The 17536-nt window shown below is 41.3% G+C and overlaps 1 protein-coding gene across 1 annotated transcript in view; it reads right to left on the bottom strand.

Annotated features, from left to right (window-relative positions):
- alms1 (ALMS1 centrosome and basal body associated protein) overlaps window positions 1-17536 on the bottom strand; it is a 114314-nt gene that overhangs the window by 43888 nt on the left and 52890 nt on the right. Inside the window, exons 6-11 of the mRNA XM_008122042.3 lie at window positions 16362-16521; window positions 14379-15752; window positions 12596-12720; window positions 7110-8850; window positions 4493-4618; window positions 631-801 (exon numbers count right to left, since the gene is read on the bottom strand). Coding sequence (XP_008120249.1) covers window positions 631-801; window positions 4493-4618; window positions 7110-8850; window positions 12596-12720; window positions 14379-15752; window positions 16362-16521 — 3697 coding nt within the window. The remainder of the gene's footprint in view (window positions 1-630; window positions 802-4492; window positions 4619-7109; window positions 8851-12595; window positions 12721-14378; window positions 15753-16361; window positions 16522-17536) is intronic.

Below are 17536 nucleotides of genomic sequence, written 5' to 3'. Positions count from 1 at the left end.
TTTTCTAAAAGGCCTATCCTAGACTGAGGGCAGAACTAAAAGCATAGCAAAAATACCTAAAGCTATCTAGAGGAGGTTGGGAAGACACTGAGGGATCTTTTCTTAAGTTTTTGGCAGTGGAAGCTTGCGGTGGGTGCCCTCCAAGGGCATCAATGAGGTCCCTAGATTCCCAGTCACTCACTCCTGATATCCTCATCCAACTCAAGAACTTGGGGCAATTTAAAGCAATAAAATTGTATTAAAAGGCTAAAATATATTAAACAATATAACTATTATTTTAAAATAATAGGCAAGAGGAAATTGCTACTCTAATGACTACCGTGAATATCACAGAAATATGAGATTGTTAGAGCTGGAAGAGACCACAAAGGACATTAGTTTATCCTCTGCCATGCACTCCTGAGATATGTCCAACAAATCTTAGTTTTAAAACCTCCAAAGATGGAGCAGCCTATTTTACAGTAAATTCTTCTTAATGTTTAAGAAGAACCTCTTGTAATTTGAACCCACTGGATCACATTCTATCTCCTGTAAAAGGAGAAAACAAGCTTGCTCCAAATGACATTATTTCAGATATTCAAAGATGGCTACTATGTCCCCTCTCAGAGATCCCCATGGGTAGTTAGTTACCTTTGACTTCTTCCTGTGTTGACATTTTCTCTTCTGTCCATGCATCCTTGGCCACAGGCCTTTTACTATAGATCCCCTCTTTATGTTTGATAGCTACAGCATCTGGAGGGTTTTCTTCCCTTGAGCCAAGCACCTGCGCTGGGAATTTGGGAGGGATGGCATCATTCGATCCTGTTTAAAAAGGAATCAATAAAAAACTGTACAACAGAGACAAGCTGGAAGATGAAATATAATAATAATAACACTTTATTGATAACCCGTCCTCTCTCTCCAAAGGGACTCAGTAAAAGCACATTAGGAAAATACTGATTAAACACAAATATTACAGATATTTTTCAACAGTTTGTTCATATACCTTGGAACAAACTGTTGAAAAATATCTGCAAGCAACAAAATCTTGGAGAAGGATTAATGCATTCAGCTTTACTCTGGTTCTGCTTTAAACTATAACAATTTGAGATTCCTGCAAACTTTGGTTTTTCAATTTCTCACACACCCAGCTTGATCTACACAAAGTCCATCAAGTGCTCTGCCACCAAAAACCTTCACGCCCCTCATAGCCTTGCCCATATAATCCTTATGCTGGATTCCTGACGAGTCCCAGACTGTTTAGAAACCTACAAAGAAGGAGTCTCTGCTATAATCTGAAGCAGCGTATTCTAGTATCATACAGCTCTTACGTGAGGAAGCTCTTCCTAATATTTAAGTGCAATCTCTTATTTTGTAATTTGAATCTGTTCGCTGGTGCTCGAGTTTCTGGAGCAGTAGAAAACAAGTTGGATCCACCTTCTCTGTAACATCTCTTCAATTATTTATATATGGCTATCTTCTCACCTTTCAGTCTTCTCTTTTCCAAGCTAAACATACCCAGCTAAGTCATTTCTCCAAGGGCATGGTTTCCATCCTGATACTTCTCCTCTGAATCCAACAGAACAACAGGATCCAAAGTTTTACCTGGTTCTCATCGGCCCAGTGGACTGGTTGTTAAAATTATTGAAAGATATGGAGATTGAAGAGGGCAAAAGGAAAGCCAAGAGTAGCAAGGGGGTAGATAACACCAGAGAACAGGGAGGCAAGGGGATTCGGGGAAAAAAGGACTGGCTCCTCCTCCAAGGGCACAGGGAAGAGCTTAGTGTATTTAGCCTGGAGAAGAGAAGGTTGAGAGCGGACACAACAATCACATTTAAATATTTGAAAAGATGGCATGTGGGATACAAATCCAGCTTGTTTTCAGCGGATCTAGAGATCAGGACACAGAGCAAGGAAAGAAATTCCACCTGAACATTAGGAAGAACATTCTGACGGTAAGAAATGGAGATGAGCACCAACCCCCAGAGTCAAACATGACTGGACTCAACGTCAGGGGAAACCTTTACCTTTTATAAGTGTCTTATTTTAACTTTCTGTATACAGTGTAATCAAGTCCTATCAAGCCTTGTTGTTAGGTTTGGTATTGTGATACAGCCTAAGGGCTAATCAATAAAGGGTATTCTATAACCAAGTCCAAATATGGTAACTAGAACAACTGCATGTCCCCCCCCCCCCATTTATCTCCACTTTCCCTTTCTTATTGTTTCTCACACTGAATTTTAAAGTGAAAGTTCCCTAGGGTTGGGACTGCCCTCTTGCATTCTATAAAGTGCCATGAATACTAGCAGCACTTTCTATAAGTAAACAAGATATAGAAGCATTTCATCTGTTCTCGTTCTTCATTTCTCTAAACCCCAACCTTCACCCAAAGGTAAAATTCTGTAGTTTCGTGTAGTTATCAGACAAATACAATATACAGTATTAAATTTAAAGCAAAAATGTTGTCTCCCTTCAACTTTACATTAAAATACAATGCTGCAACTCTAAAAGCATGTTATTAAGCCACACTGACGTCTTCCAGGGCTTGTTTTGAGCATGTCTGGTTGCCAGATATTTTCAGGAGTTCAAGTCAGGACTAAGGAACTTGTCAAGGGCTGGAGGATCATCTCTTGGGGGCCATATGTCAACAGACAGTGGGGCTGAAGTCATCAGTGAATGGAGCGAACAACTTTTTATGTCCAAGCCTCTTGCCTGGAATGATCACTTGCAAGCAAGTTCGAAACCAGCCCAAAACTGTGAGATTTTCCCTCTTCAGGTTAGATAAAACACACACCCAGCCATCTCCTGATGCTCTGAATACAGCTGAACTGAAAGCTCCAAGCTTTTATGAGTTGAAAGGGAAACAATGCACCCTATTATTTGTTTCTCTGTGCAGCAGTAAGGTGTGCCATAAAAGCACTAAGGAATAGCAAATTGTCTCGATAAAAGTACAAAGCAGAAGCCAAACCATGTAGCATTTGTGGTTAGAATGAGGCATGAGAACCAGGGAGACCTCGATTCACACTCTGCTCAATTCAAAATGCAGTGAGAAACCTTGAGCCAGACCTTCTCACTTTCACTCTCAATCTCTGTGCTTGGCCTGCTTCAAATTACTGCACAATACCAAGGGAAAACAATGCATTTTGCCTTGAAATACTTGGAGGGAAAGCAGAAGAATATGGCTATAATAAATACATGACAGTTATTTCAAGGCTCCTCTTGAGGACAAAATGATTCGAAAGCACACAAAGGAACTGGATCTATATTTTATGTTAATATCACCTGTTTCTGTACAATAACACTTTTCAACTAACATCTGTTCTCTATCAATGAACTGTATATCCCAGGTATCTAATATAATTTAGTATCTTTTTCTTTTAATAGGCTTTAATAACAGATATACTGGACATTAGTTCCCGAAATCCCCTGGCCACTTGTCAGTCTGCAAAGGTACAGTCCTATATGAGTGAGTCAGCGAGCCAAAGAAGGTGCTTATTGCTATCAAAAGCAAAGAGCTGATGCACACATATGAAAAGTCAAAGCAAATTAGGAGACAATCCAAATCATAATAAGATTAATAATGAAAGATTGTGAAAAGATTGAGGGCTCAGGCTGTGGCGCAGACTGGAGAGCAGCTGCAATGAATCACTGCAATGAATCACTCTGACCAGGAGGTCATGAGTTCGAGGCCCGCTCAGAGCCTATGTTTGTCTGTCTTTGTTCTATGTTAAACGGCATTGAATGTTTGCCTATATGTATAATGTGATCCGCCCTGAGTCCCCTTCGGGGTGAGAAGGGCGGAATATAAATGCTGTAAATAAATAAATAAAATATGAAAGTAAACTGAGGTAGCATTTAGGATGACTGCAATCTTTGTGACTCATTAAAAAACAACTGGTTCTTTTTTTCTCTTGACTACCTAAATCCACACAACAATATCCAAGGATGAAAGTCTCTTGTTTTTGTTGCTTAATTGTTCCCATCTTTGGCGAGTGTATTAGACAAGCCCAGGCATTTCTGTATATGTGTGTGTATGTGTGTGTATGTATGTGTATGTGTGTGTGTGTGTGTATATATATATATATATATACACACACACACACACACACACACACACACACACAAAATGGGTTATGTAGACTATATTTGAAAAATATAACTAATTTTGTGTTGTCCCTGTAAATATATTAAATAGAATTAGATAAGCAATTTTTGTATAGTGCCTGAGGAAGACCAGTGTTGTTATTGGCCAAAACACACTTTTTAAAACAAATAAAGCAAGCATATTTTAGCACATGGAGCTTCGTCTCCTAATTTGCTTTGACTGCTCTATAACTAGTGTAAAACCTAGACTATCTCAGCTCCGTTCAACCAATTTAAAAGCTACACAACAAACTGCGGATGCTCTTATTACATGCAAAATCAGCTCTACAGCAAATGCTGCACGTATAAAATCTAGAGTATTGAGAAACCCAAACACACCTTTGATCAAGGTAAGACTACTGTGAAATACCTGAATGGGAGCTCTCCACCGTAGTCTCTGACCTGATCCGAGACAACCCGAGTGCTTCCTTCGAACAGGGGACATAGTACATTTCTGAACTTCCTGGCGGCTTGTAAGGCACCAAAAGCGGCGGATCTGCAAGAGATAAAGCAAAATGGGCAAGACAAAAAACAGCAGCAACTGAAGGGATAAAACCATATGGATTTATGAACTTTGTAAGGTTACTCATACAGAAGGCATATTGTTCCTACATCTAGTAAGACCCTGGATGCTTCCACACAGAAATAGAAATCTTATTTCTGATAGGATGTCATGCTCATTCACATACTCTAGATGGGGTTCATATATTTAAAGCAGGCTGGTGCCCTCAGCCCTACCACATACTGTAAGTGTGCTTTACATAGTTTCTACAGTACATTTAAGCAGCCAATTATTCTTTAACTTCTCAATCACCACCTTGATGGGTTTGTTTCATTCAATGGATAGCATCAATGGGATGACCTTAAGGCAAATAGTGCAAAATGGAAAGTGATGAGACAGGCTAAGCGTGTACTGGAAAACTGCCATAGCCACAGTGCTTGGTTAATGACCATAACACTGATTTCTCAATGATCCCAATAAAGTGTTGCCATCCAGAAGCGAGTATAATCCTCCAGCAGCCTGACTACTCCACTTCTAGAAGCATGAATCCATTGCAGTTACAAAATGTTTAGCATGATTTTTTCAGTTGAAATATTTTACCTGCTGTAACGATTTTTTGAGTGTGTGTCAGAAGCGACTTCAGAAACTGCAAGTCGCTTCTGGTGTGAGAGAATTGGCCATCTGCAAGGACGTTGGCCAGGGGACGTTGCCTAGATGTTTTGATATTTTTACCATCCTTGTGGGAGGCTTCTCTCATGTCCCACAAATGGGAAGCTGGAGCTGACAGAGGGAACTCATCCGTGCTATATCCAGATTCGAACTGGCAACCTTCAGGTCAGCAACCCAACCTTCAAGTCAGCAGTCCTGCTGGCACAAGGTTTTAACCCACTGCGCCACTGGGGGTTTTAGCTGTAAAGATCAGAATATGAGATTTGACAATCCTAGCTTGACCCTGCCCCACATATCCCCACCCCTATAAGTCTAATTCAGAGGCATCCAAGAGTAAAGCACAGAAAATAAATGAAGGCTCCTTGGAGACATAGAGCATGGGAAAGGGCGGAACATGATACTGCAGGACAATTTCATTTCACGACTCTGTGTGAACCATCCATAAGATGCAAGCTATCAAGCCCTTATCCCCACAGTTATCAGTCACCTAACATTATTGCACTGCAATCCTAAATACAACAGCTCCCACAAGGGCTTATTAAATGTGATTCAAACTTCACTGCAGAGCTCACTGCACCATGGAGGAAGACAGGATGATCAGAATTTACCCTCCTATATCCCTCAAAAAGCCTGGCTTTGATATCTCAAAGATAAACAGGTGGCCAGAGATGGGTAACCTGTTGCATTTTGAGTGTTCTTGAACTCCAGTTCCCATCAGTCCTAGAGTCTGGCCAAAGAGGAAGTACGATGGAAATAGCAGAACTGCTGAAGCAGCCCTTCAGCAAAGGAAGCGTTCTCAGTATCCCCTACTTCGCTCATTTACAAAGCACCTCACTCTGTGTAATATAACTTCTACATTTAAATACATATGCAGCCATACTTTCCCACTGGTGCTGACTGTGGTGTCTACAATGCAAAGCCAGCTCCAATAAAAAGTTATGGACTCAAAAGTGACTCGAACCGCACAGAATGGGGATGAGATGAACACCTTTAAAAAAATCTTGTGAGGGGACATTCTATCATAATATTATGTTGCTCTATGCCCTAATAGCCAAAGTGGTGAATCATAGATTTGGAAAGCATCGATTAAGAATGCAAAAACCATTTGACTTGGCTATTTGTGTTGGATCCAAGAAATTCAAATCATTGCAAGATTATGGACTTCGATAGCTGCTGTTCTTCACCCTCCTCTGTTACCAAATCTAAAAGCAGCAGGGGCCTTGGTAGCATCAATTTCCATGGAAAATTTTGCATATGCCAGTGGAATTATGAACAGGTCAGTGGTAGTGATTTTTACTTAAATATTTCACAAAAAAACCCTACACCAAACAGCTTCTTGTCCATATAAAACACTGAATGCCCATTGTGTTGTCAAAGGCTTTCATGGCCAGAATCACAGGGTTGTTGTGTGTTTTCCAGGCTGTATGGCCATGTTCCAGAAGCATTCTTTCCTGATGTTTCGCCCACATCTATGGCAGGCATCCTCAGAGGTTGTGAGGTACTCAGAGGCTGTGAGGTATATATACCTCACAACCTCTGAGGGTGCCTACCATAGATATGGGCAAAATGTCAGGAGAGAATACTTGTGGAACATGGCCATACAGCCTGGAAAACACACAACAACCCATTGAATGCTCATGTTGTGCTCTTCCTTCACCCAAAACAGAAAGTTCCCCTACACACACAAGACTGGGTAGTCAGGTATCACCCATTACAATTTTATTTAAGCCACCAATTTTTCAGGCTGCCATCACAAAACTCCTCCCCTGGCCATTAATATGGATCGGCAGACCAAAGAACAAATTAGATTTCTCACCAGACTGTCGGCTCAGAATGGATCTCTGGTTGACATCCGCAGTTGTGGTGCTTAGGAATTCAAGTCTCTTCTGAGGAAGGTGTCTTGGAGCATCCATCTCATTGCTGTCAGCTCTGACAAATATCTCTGCCGAATAGGTTGTCTTTTCGGGGCTTTCTGTGGTTATCTGAGTGATGGCGTCTGATGACATCCTTTCAGTCTGAGAAGCAGCCGTGGTCTTTGCGCTCTCTTCCAGACTCTGCCCACTGGATCTAGGACTTCTAGCACTGCTTTGGTCTGCAGTTGGAACATTCTGCCTACTTCCCAAAAGTTCTTGAGTTTGGCGTGGGGCTAGTTCTGTCTCAACTTGGACAGAGGGGTACTTAACCTGAGAAACTGGTAATAGTGGGAAGTACGAAGACTTCTGAGTCTTTTGGGAAAGGTCTGTGGATTCTGACTTAGAGGTAGCTTCTAATGAACTAGCTGGAACATTTACAGTTGCTGGATGAAGATTGCTCTTAACTCTTTCAACTTGTCTCGTTTCAGCCCCAGAGTCCAAACGAAATGGATGATCCATATCAACACGCTTTGGAGATATAGTAATGTGAACACCAGATAGGGCTTTCCTGGTCTGGGATGGAGGCGATCCTGGCATGACCACTGCTTTGTGGCCTGAAGGAGATGGTAATGGACTGCTGCTTCTTACATCCCTGTCTTCAGCCCTACTTAAATGTGAATCAAAGGTGAATTTATTATCTTTTATTAACGTGCCTTTAGGCTCAGAGGCATGAGAAAAGCTTCCTGTTCCATCTGCAAACCTACTTTGGGGGCTAGCATCATCTACCTTCTGTTGAGGGATATTTGTGGAGTAGGATAAATCATCCACCATTCCTTTGGGGTTAGGTTTGTGATCACAAACATCACCTACAAGTCTGCCAGATCTCGGCTCAGTAAATATTTGGGAAGAAGGCTGAGCTTCCTTGTAGTGGATCTTTTGCACAATACAATCGGCTTGAGATTTTCCTACCGAGGCACTGTTCTCTTCTTGACGAGATTCATCTTTGATGCCAATGATGGATGCGCCTTGATGGCCCCCTCTGCCTAAGGAAAACCCAACACTCTGATCTGGCACCTGAATAGGTGTGACACCTGCTGATGCACCAGGTTTTAAAGGTTCTTGCTGCAGCCTATCAGGGGTCAACCATTCGTTATTAACAGGTTGGCTACGCAAAAGTGCAGAAACAGAAGGCGTGGTGGGTGTTTGAAGGCCAGAGCAGGAAGCAGAAGGGGAATATGACCTCTTGCGAGATGCAAATGTGATAGAGGTAATTTGCTTGGCAGGTTCTGTGGAAGAGTTGTTGACCATCAGCTTAGCCTGGGTTGATGTTTTCACTCCATGTCCTGCAAGTGCTCTGGAGTCACTGGTCAACTCCATCAGATCTGTGTCAATGGCACTACCAATGGGAAAATGGACAATGTGTTTGGAATCCAAGGAATTATCTGAGTGGATCTGAAGCTGGTTGGGGACATGGCTTTGCATTCTGCTTGAAGACTCTGCCACTAGATCGTTTTGAAGGGCACAGCTGGTTCCATGCCTTGGCCCAGACAAAGCTGTATTCACCTCTGGAAATTCAGTTAGTTGGAAATTATGTGTATGGGTGGCCTTTTGTAGCTCAGTGCCACCTGGAAGTTTTGAGAGTTCTGAGTTGGCCTTTAAAACAGGATCTGAGCTAGAAATCCTTTCATTTCTCCACAGTGGGCCCTGTTAGGAATCCAAGAGAGATAGAAAATGACAACATGCATAATTCATTGATACAGCTCTCCTGCAGCAGGGCTAGAGCTTTGCTCATAAAAATAAGCCATAAAATAAACAATTTTACAGTTTACAGCCCTACACATTTACAGGTTTGACTTCAGTGGATTTTATTATTTGAAGATCTGATCAAAATATTATCTCTAGAAATCTTTAGGCTGTCTAGTGTGATTCTATAGTGAACTTCTGCTGGAAGTTGACCACAGGAACAAATAAGGAGAACACCTCTCTAGGAATCTCTAGGTACTAGTGCGATTTGGTGGAAGCTGACCATAGAGTTACACTGGGGGGCTCAAAGACGCATACTAGGAATACAGCCTGGTAATCTATATTAAATAAAATGATTTGAAGTTATGAAGATATTAGTACTCCCCACATTTGCCTCGCACTCTTTATATACATTACATTGAATTTTTCCTTTTAATGGTAGCTGATAAATAACTGACATAAAATTAAAGCAGAGTTTTAAAAACTATTTACAAAGCTCACAGTAAAAATCTAAATATCAAACAAACACCCAAAAATTAGCACACTCCAACAAAGGAAAACTAAAGAATCAGCAGAAAAATAGCAAAGTGTTTCATAGAATAGAAGAGTTTCAGTGGCATCTAAAATGAAAGAGATTTTACAAGACAGTTCTCCAGCACCCTAAATATCTGTCCTCATGCTTAACAATTCCCAGTTGAAATGGCATTCTCTGAAAGTGGAATTTGCTTTGAGTGCAAGAGAGAATGAAGTTCTATTTAGATGTTTTATTAAATGTCAGTTAAAGGTGATAGCCAGTGCTTTGCTTCCTTAGTAAAAAGCGAAATCAACATGTACAGACAACTGACCTGCAAGTTTTCTTTCTCCTTCCTTTTCTCATTAATTGATACATCTGGGAATTGGAGGCATAGCTAATGTAGCTGAAAAAAATGCTTCCAAAACCATATAAATATTTAGAATCAGCTTCTAGATGTATTTTTTTTCTTTCTGAAATAATTATTGTATTTTGAAAGTACTCTCATGGAAGCATACATTTGAAAAACGCTTTCAGACCTGTCACTTTCTAATGTTTTTCAGGGACATACCCATAAGCAAGAGCTGATGGAAAAAAATGAAAAACCAAGAAGGACTGAGAGCATGGAGTGGGAAGGTCAGGAATTGAAGCTGCAAGAGCTGAATACACAAACACTTTCATGTAGCAAAGAAAAAATCTTATTCCTGCTGCCTGCTTTGAATTCCGCATGTACTTCCAAAGTGAAAAAGTCAAGAACAAAAGCAGAGATGTTAACTTATCCACAGAAACACCTAAGGAGGGTCCAGATAATAGGTTAATTTCTAATCTGGATCTGAAGAATGTTCTCAGTGTATTCAGTATCACCCAGCTTGGCTGAAATGCTCATCTAAATAATGCATGGGTAAATATAGAACAGCAAACTTCCACATCCACAGGGCGTTCTTGCCAATAATTGAATAGAAAATTCACAGCTAAAGAGAAGCAAGTAAACTTCCTGGCACAATCAGGATGTGGACTGTCAATTTGTAAAAGCCTTTCCTTTTGCGCAGTTCACTTCAAGCCACATATGAAACACACAGAGATAACAAAGAAGACGCCAATACCCTTTTGAGGATATCAGCACTGAAAACATAAAGAGATACCCTTTGCTTGATCAAGTCAAAGCAACTTGGGGGATTGGGGGGAAACCAGCCTGTTTCATAAGATGAAATACATCTTCACACAGCAAAGATCACACAGCAAACAAATCAAGTGAACACAAACACTCCCTTTCTGAGGCAGGCAGGCAGGAGATTTAGCGTCAGCAGCTTCGAGCTTCCCACAGTGGAAACGGTTTGCCATTAAGAGTCAAAATGTGATAATATCTAGATGCATTACTCAAAGCTTCAAACCATGCTGAACAACCACACTCTGATCACCTCACCCCCATGTTAGCACCAGCGGCAGAGTCCCTGTTAGCATACGCTGAGAACAGACAAGGTAAATACACAAAAATTAACAGGCAGTGTGTCAGTGTGTCATTCAATAGCATATCAGTGTGTCATTCAAGAGCATGAAGAAGTAATACTGAATACACAAAAGAGGGGTCCACTGTGCCACATCTTGCCCACCAAACCACTTCTCACATTACTTTTCCAGACCAAAAAACCTGGTCCCCACCTTCCCTTTTGCATGTAGAAGGGCGAGGGGTTTACTGGAAGTGGTGACACGTCAACATTTATATAAAGAGCAATTAGGGACAAGGGGAGACCTGGAGTGGATGCCTGCTATCTTGTTTTCACCTCTGTTTTCAAGATCGAGAGTTGAAGTTTGCTCCCTGCCTGCATGTAGAAGTCACTTCTCCCTTCTCCCAATGGTACCCTTTGTCTGAAACAGGAGCATCATAAGGCTTTTCTCTGCCTCAGGATGCCTTACACACAGACATCAGAGTTAGCATTAAGGAATCTTGTACCAACACTGGGTAACTTTCTTTTTGCCTTATCTAATCTTTCACCTGAGATGTAGTATCTGCAACAATAAAAGTGTTTACCTTTTTTTAACCCTACCAAAACATTTCATCTCCTGTTTCCTATCATAAGCTCATACATAGATGTGGCTATGCTGCACTCTCCTCTGCTATAGAGTCCCAATATTCCTATGGAGTCTCACCACATTTCTTCCAATTCCTTTTTTACATTTCTGTGAGATGGGCTCCGTATCTCTGATGTACAGAACCTCCCATCCACTGAAACTACCCCTCTAACCCAGACAGGAAGAGTGGTTGTACATCAGAGATGGGCAAACACACTCCAAACCCTCTTCCCAGGTCTCACGCAAAGCTCCCAAACCCATATATTTAAAAAAGCAAAAATGATCTGAAATATGGTGATTTTTCTAGCTTCAATCCCCTCCTTGCCATAGCCTTCCAAACTCGTCATCTCTCCCCTCAAAACTGTCAAAAGTGGTCCAAAAGAAAAACTATAAACCATTTCTTAGTAGGAGCAATCAATCCCTCAGATACTCCAAAGTACACACTTTCTCTACAGTGCACCTGTTTTTGTTCCAAAGCCTCCCAAAATGGCAACTAGATGCTACAATTCTGTCATTGGTTTAAACTGAATTCCAATTAAAACAGAGGTATTTAATAGGGATGGTTCAAGAGGGGGCTGCATATTTTGGTGTGTTTGGGAGGCTTCCTCTATGCCTGTTTTCTGGAGGATTTTTTAAAATTGCAACATAGGGGCTTGGAGGACTGATGGGAAGCTTCAAGGATGTGAAGTTGGGACTCAGCCCTACTATTTCCATTCTAGAGAAGGCATCCTCAAACTGCAGCCTTCCAGCTGTTTGGGCCTCCCAGAAATCCTACTGATAAACAAGCTGGCAATAGGGGCTTTTTGGAGTTGGAGGTCTAAACATCCTGGGGGACACAGTCTGAGGATGCCTGCTCTATAGCCTGCATTTCTTTAAGGCACCCATGCTTTCCATTTCAGACACACAGAAGTGATCTGTGGCCTTCAGAATGTGAGCAGCAGCAAGCATCATATAGGAAGGTGACCTTCCAAATATTCAGGTATTCAATTAGCCAATTCATCATATTTCCCATGTTTCCAACTACATGAAAATGTCATTACAGTTTTAACTGGTAGCAAGAAACTACTGCTTTGAGCAAGACTCTTTTTATGCCAAATGTTTAAATGTTCCATTATACGTATCTACCTGCTTGTGTCCTTGGGCTTTCAGACTCTGCTCTCTCTTGATTTGTTCTATCATCCGTCGATCCTCTTCATTTAACTCAGGCACGGAGTATGGAGGTTGAGCCGCCCGCTTCAGCTTCACCCAGGCTACAGAAAATAGGATCAATCTATCAATTTTGGGTTTTCTCTGTTTGTCACTTCAACAATCCACAGTTCATTCCATCCCAGTTCTGCTTTAAGTTGTATTTTCTTATAAAACCATCTGAACAAATACATATATGCATTTTATACAAGCAGGTTTCACCTAAATAAGAAAACCATCTAGAAGTAAAATGTATATATTTTTTCATTAATACTTGTTAGTTTGGAAAAATTGTGCTAAGTGCAAATATTGAAAGGTCAAATGCTTGTTTGCACACAGAATTAAGAAACACAATTTTAACAATTTTTCTATTACATTGCAAATTTTCCAATCCATATCAGAAAATCACATTACAGCCATCTCCGTTTCCTGGTATTTCATTTGATGGATTGGAGAAAGAGCACTGGATAAAAATATATAATAGAGCTGTGATATTGACGTATCTCATGTTAGCCTGGATTTGCTTGTGTGATTATTTCGGAAAAATTACTTATATTTTAGTACTATTACAATTTCTGGCTACAATTGGAGAACAATTTATCTCATTTATCTTATAGTGCAGCAAATATAATGTAGCAAATAAATCAAAATTTGCACAGATTCTAGCTGCCCAATTTGCCCATTAGAAAGCCAGTCCTGTGTGTTTTCCTTGTTGACAGCCCAAGTTGTCAAACAATTATGTGATTGTTCCACTATGGAGCCAAATTTATCCTGAGAGAAACTGAACACAAACAGCTATTCACTTCATTGTGGATCGCAAACAAGAAGGCTGTTTGTAAGTACAAGCTGGGGTAAAATGTGTTGAAGTCATTTGTTGGGCAAGGCTACTTTTCAGGCAAGTGGACAGGTCTGTTTTTCTAGAATACAAACAGCTTGAAATGTCACATTCAAAACTCTTTATCTGTTTTTCTTTCTTTCTTGAAATCTCCTGAAATCCATCTACACTTCCCTGAGACTCTTAGGTCCAGCCCATTTGGGTTCCTTGGAAGTCTGTGTGCAAAGCCCCACTCCCTGACATTTCACATTCAGCCACAGCAGTCTCCAAAGGAACCAAAACTTGTACCGTGGGATCAGTTATCACAGAGAACAAGGTTTCCTGGCTTCCACTGAGTCTGTGATTGCCATGGCAGTATTATAAGTTCAAAAGTGGGAGCTGCAGCTTCAAGGACTCCAGCTAAATTTCTCTGCCAATTCAGTCAGGAGAGTGGTGTTGCATTCTGACACTTATACTCCAAGGAATTATGCTTGAGGGTACATCTACACCATAGAAGTAATACCATTTGACTGCACTTTAACCCTTTCTTTCTTTATTGAAACTAGGGATGCACTGACACTGGAGAACTAATGCATTTTGACCACCACTTTTAACTAGCATGGCTCAATGTTATGGAATCATGGGAGTCATAGTTTGGTGAGGCACCAGCATTCCTAAGAGAAGGCTAACATACTTGTAAAACTGTATCTCCCAAAATTCCATAGCCTTGAGCCATGCAATGTAAAGTGGTGTCAAAATGCATTCTTTCTATCATATAGATCAGGTATGGGCAAACTTCCGGCTGTTAGGAATTGTGGGTGTTGAAGTCCAAAACACCTGGAGGGCTGAAGTCTGCCCCTGCCTGGTGTAGATGCACCCTTAGAGTACTCCTGAGAGTAAGTTGCCTACCATGGACTTTTGCTTCTTCTTCTTCCGCACTCTGTAGGATCTCAATGGCGTGCATCACGGGACGTTCCTCTTCCAAAAGGCTTCTGACGCGGACAGCCAAAGAGTCCAAGCTGCTGCTGCTATTGTCGCTCTGAGAAGCCTTGGGGTTCCCTTTGCTGCCAGCTAAACTAGCCCCAAGTGAGCCATGTTTCGGACCACCTCCAATGGGCTCCTGCTCATTTAACCAGCATGATTTCTGTGGGACAGGACGTTCATATTGCAGAAGATGTTTCACTCTGATACCCAGTGAGTCCACGCTGCTGCTGTTTTCACTTTCATGGCTGCTACCCATCTCTTTACTGCTGCCTCCTCCTTTGGTTTTCTCCAAAATTTGCTGAACGTTTTCTAGCACATTCAAAGGCTTTACAGTAAAAGTAGCCTGGAGTTCTTTGAGATCTCTGGGGCTACCCAAGCCGCTCTTTGCAGCACCATTTCCAGAAACAGGGAGGCTTTTATTTGACACTACACTGTTGCAACCTTCTGGCTCAGACCGTCCCACAGGCTTCACTTTCCTGACCTCCTCAATGCATGCTTTGCCTGTTGGCCTCGTTTTTTCTGGCACAGCTTCCCCCTTGCTGCAAAAATCTCCAGCAAGCAAGCCTTCCCATTTCAAGCTACCAGTGAGGCTGAGGGCTTTGGCGTGCAGATGGCCATCTTGAACATGTTGTCTGCTGAGCGTCTCATCCCAGGACCACACTCTCTGGAAACCTGCACTAGCCCCTGTGACTGGTCCAAAATTTCCAGAGCCACTGATGCTTTTCATTTCTTCCAATGAGCAATCGAGTTCTGCAGAAGAGCAAAATGGGGAGCCGGCATTAACATTTCTACCTGAAGTTCTGCTTGCTGTCTCTGCCAGAAGTTTCTCAATTTCCTTCAGTGTTTTCGATCCTATTAAGGAATCCTCTCTTTCTTCTTCGGAAATGACATGCAAAGAAGTGCTTTCCTTATTCATACCCTTTTCAATATTTTCTTGAGCCTCAGAGTTAGGAAATGGTTTCGCTTTACATACTGCAAGCTCTTCTACATTAATTCTGTCAGTCAGTGCCTGTACACATTCTGGCTTTTTTTGCTCTTTAGAATGAGAATCAGAGGGGACTTCTGGGGTTACTTGACTCCGTTCTGCTGACTGCGGAGCAACTGGGGATTCAGATGTGCCCTCTGACCCTGGTGTTGGGGAAGCAGGAAGCTGGAACTGATGGCAGACAGAAGACTGTGACCGAAGCGCCGTGGGCAGTGGACTACCAGGGCCAGTTTGTGATCCTGCTGGAACTGTCCCACTAAAAATGGAAGAGTCAAAGCTTGACTGCATAGCATTAATCACGGAGTGACGGCCTCCTAGAAGAAAACAAACAATGGTTAGGAATCCATAGTACAGTTTACCAATGAAAATGCCTACAAACACATAGGAGCAGATGCAAACTTATATTATGAAAACAGCAATTATTCCAAGCAGTAATAATAACAGCAATAATAATAATTTATTTCTTACCCACCTCTCCCCACAGTTCAAGGCGGAGCACAACATAGTCAAGACACATCATTAAAACATTCAGATAAACACTCGTACACAGAACAAAGATTAAAATACAGTAGACACAGGACACAACTTTAAAATTCATATTTATAAATTAACTGGGTAGGCCTGCTGGATATGTCTATTATATTCTGACAGCTGAAGCCCAGAAGGAGCCCATGTTTTAAATGTGTAGTGCCCCACCTCGAGCTGTGAAGAGAGGCAGGTAACTAACATAATAACAGTGACCATCATTGTTGTTATTATTATTGCTGTATTGTTATTATTATTAAAGCCAGTATATCTGTCACTCAACTGGTATTCAAGACAGAATGTCTCCCAAGCTGGATGCATTTAGCTATTGGAACTCCACAGCTCTTAAGAGAACTATCTAATCTCCATGAACACAGGCCCACTCATTTGTGCCATACCTTCCGATCCCTGCACGTGATGCGTTAACAAATCAGTGGATGCCTTCAGCGTCCTGAGCTCAGTTGGAGACAATTCAATTTCTCTGATTGGCCCTCGAGGCATGAATGGAGTCAATATGGATGAAGGTGACTGATCAATGCCAAGGTTATGGAGGTATACCTGATGCAAGAGAGGGAGAGAATTAAGCTGGAAAAGCAATCAAGACCGCCTGGCTTGATGCAACGTACAGTCTGAAATTTCACCAGCCACACCACTACTCCACAAGGACTGTAGACAGAAATAACTGTACAGGTGAGTCTCTATAGCATGTAGAGACTTTTAAAAAAAGCTAAGCAACCTGCTTTCATTTGCACAGTGATTTAACAACCATATTGAATAAATTAGATACTATGTCCAAGACATATTCAAGTAAGTCATCTAAAAGCTTCCAATACTTTTGAGACCAAAATAAGCAAGTATTTCATTTATCGTGCTCCCTAATATGAGAGGCACACTACATATCTTCCTTGCCAGAAATATTTTGTTAGGTGAAAATAATGTTTAGAAAAGGAAAGAGATATCAAAGGAGGTGGGGATCTATTGCATCAATTCATGACTGGCTTATTCTGAAAAGTCTTGATACTGAGATAAACTAAATTTATAGGAAAGGTGGCTTAATCTTTTTTTAAACAACCAAGTCTTGTTTAAGTTTTCAGTTTTTATTAGTGCACAGCTAAAGCAGGGGAGGTGAGGACTGGAAGAGAAATCAGGAATGACACATTCTCCTATCCTTTTAAACAATTTTTCACAATGCTTAGCTAAAGAAAAAATGTCAAACCAAGAGGTGCCAGAGAGAATCAATCTCTCTCTGTGTGTGTGTGTGTGTGTGTGTGTGTGTGTATGTGTCTCTGTCTCTCTCATTCTTTCTCTCCTAGACAGTCATGATGGTCCTTAACATTCCTTTTTCTGTAAAGTATTCATTTCAATGGGATAAACAATCTTGTGTCAAGAAAAATGGGCCCAATTTCATCATCAAAAAAGCCTCGTCTTTTTCCTGAAGGAGCAGGGACATGTGAGAAGCCTCCCAGCAGGATGGTAACACATCCGGGCATCCCTTGGGCAATGTCTCTGTAGAAGGCCAATTCTCTCACACCAGAAGCGACTTGCAGTATGTTCTCAATTTGCTTCTGACACA

This window comes from Anolis carolinensis, chromosome 5 (assembly GCF_035594765.1).
Source record: "Anolis carolinensis isolate JA03-04 chromosome 5, rAnoCar3.1.pri, whole genome shotgun sequence".
NCBI classification, from domain to species: Eukaryota; Metazoa; Chordata; class Lepidosauria; order Squamata; family Dactyloidae; genus Anolis; species Anolis carolinensis.
The sequence above is the reverse complement of the archived record's forward strand: the minus strand, read 5'-3'. Positions and strand labels throughout refer to the sequence as shown.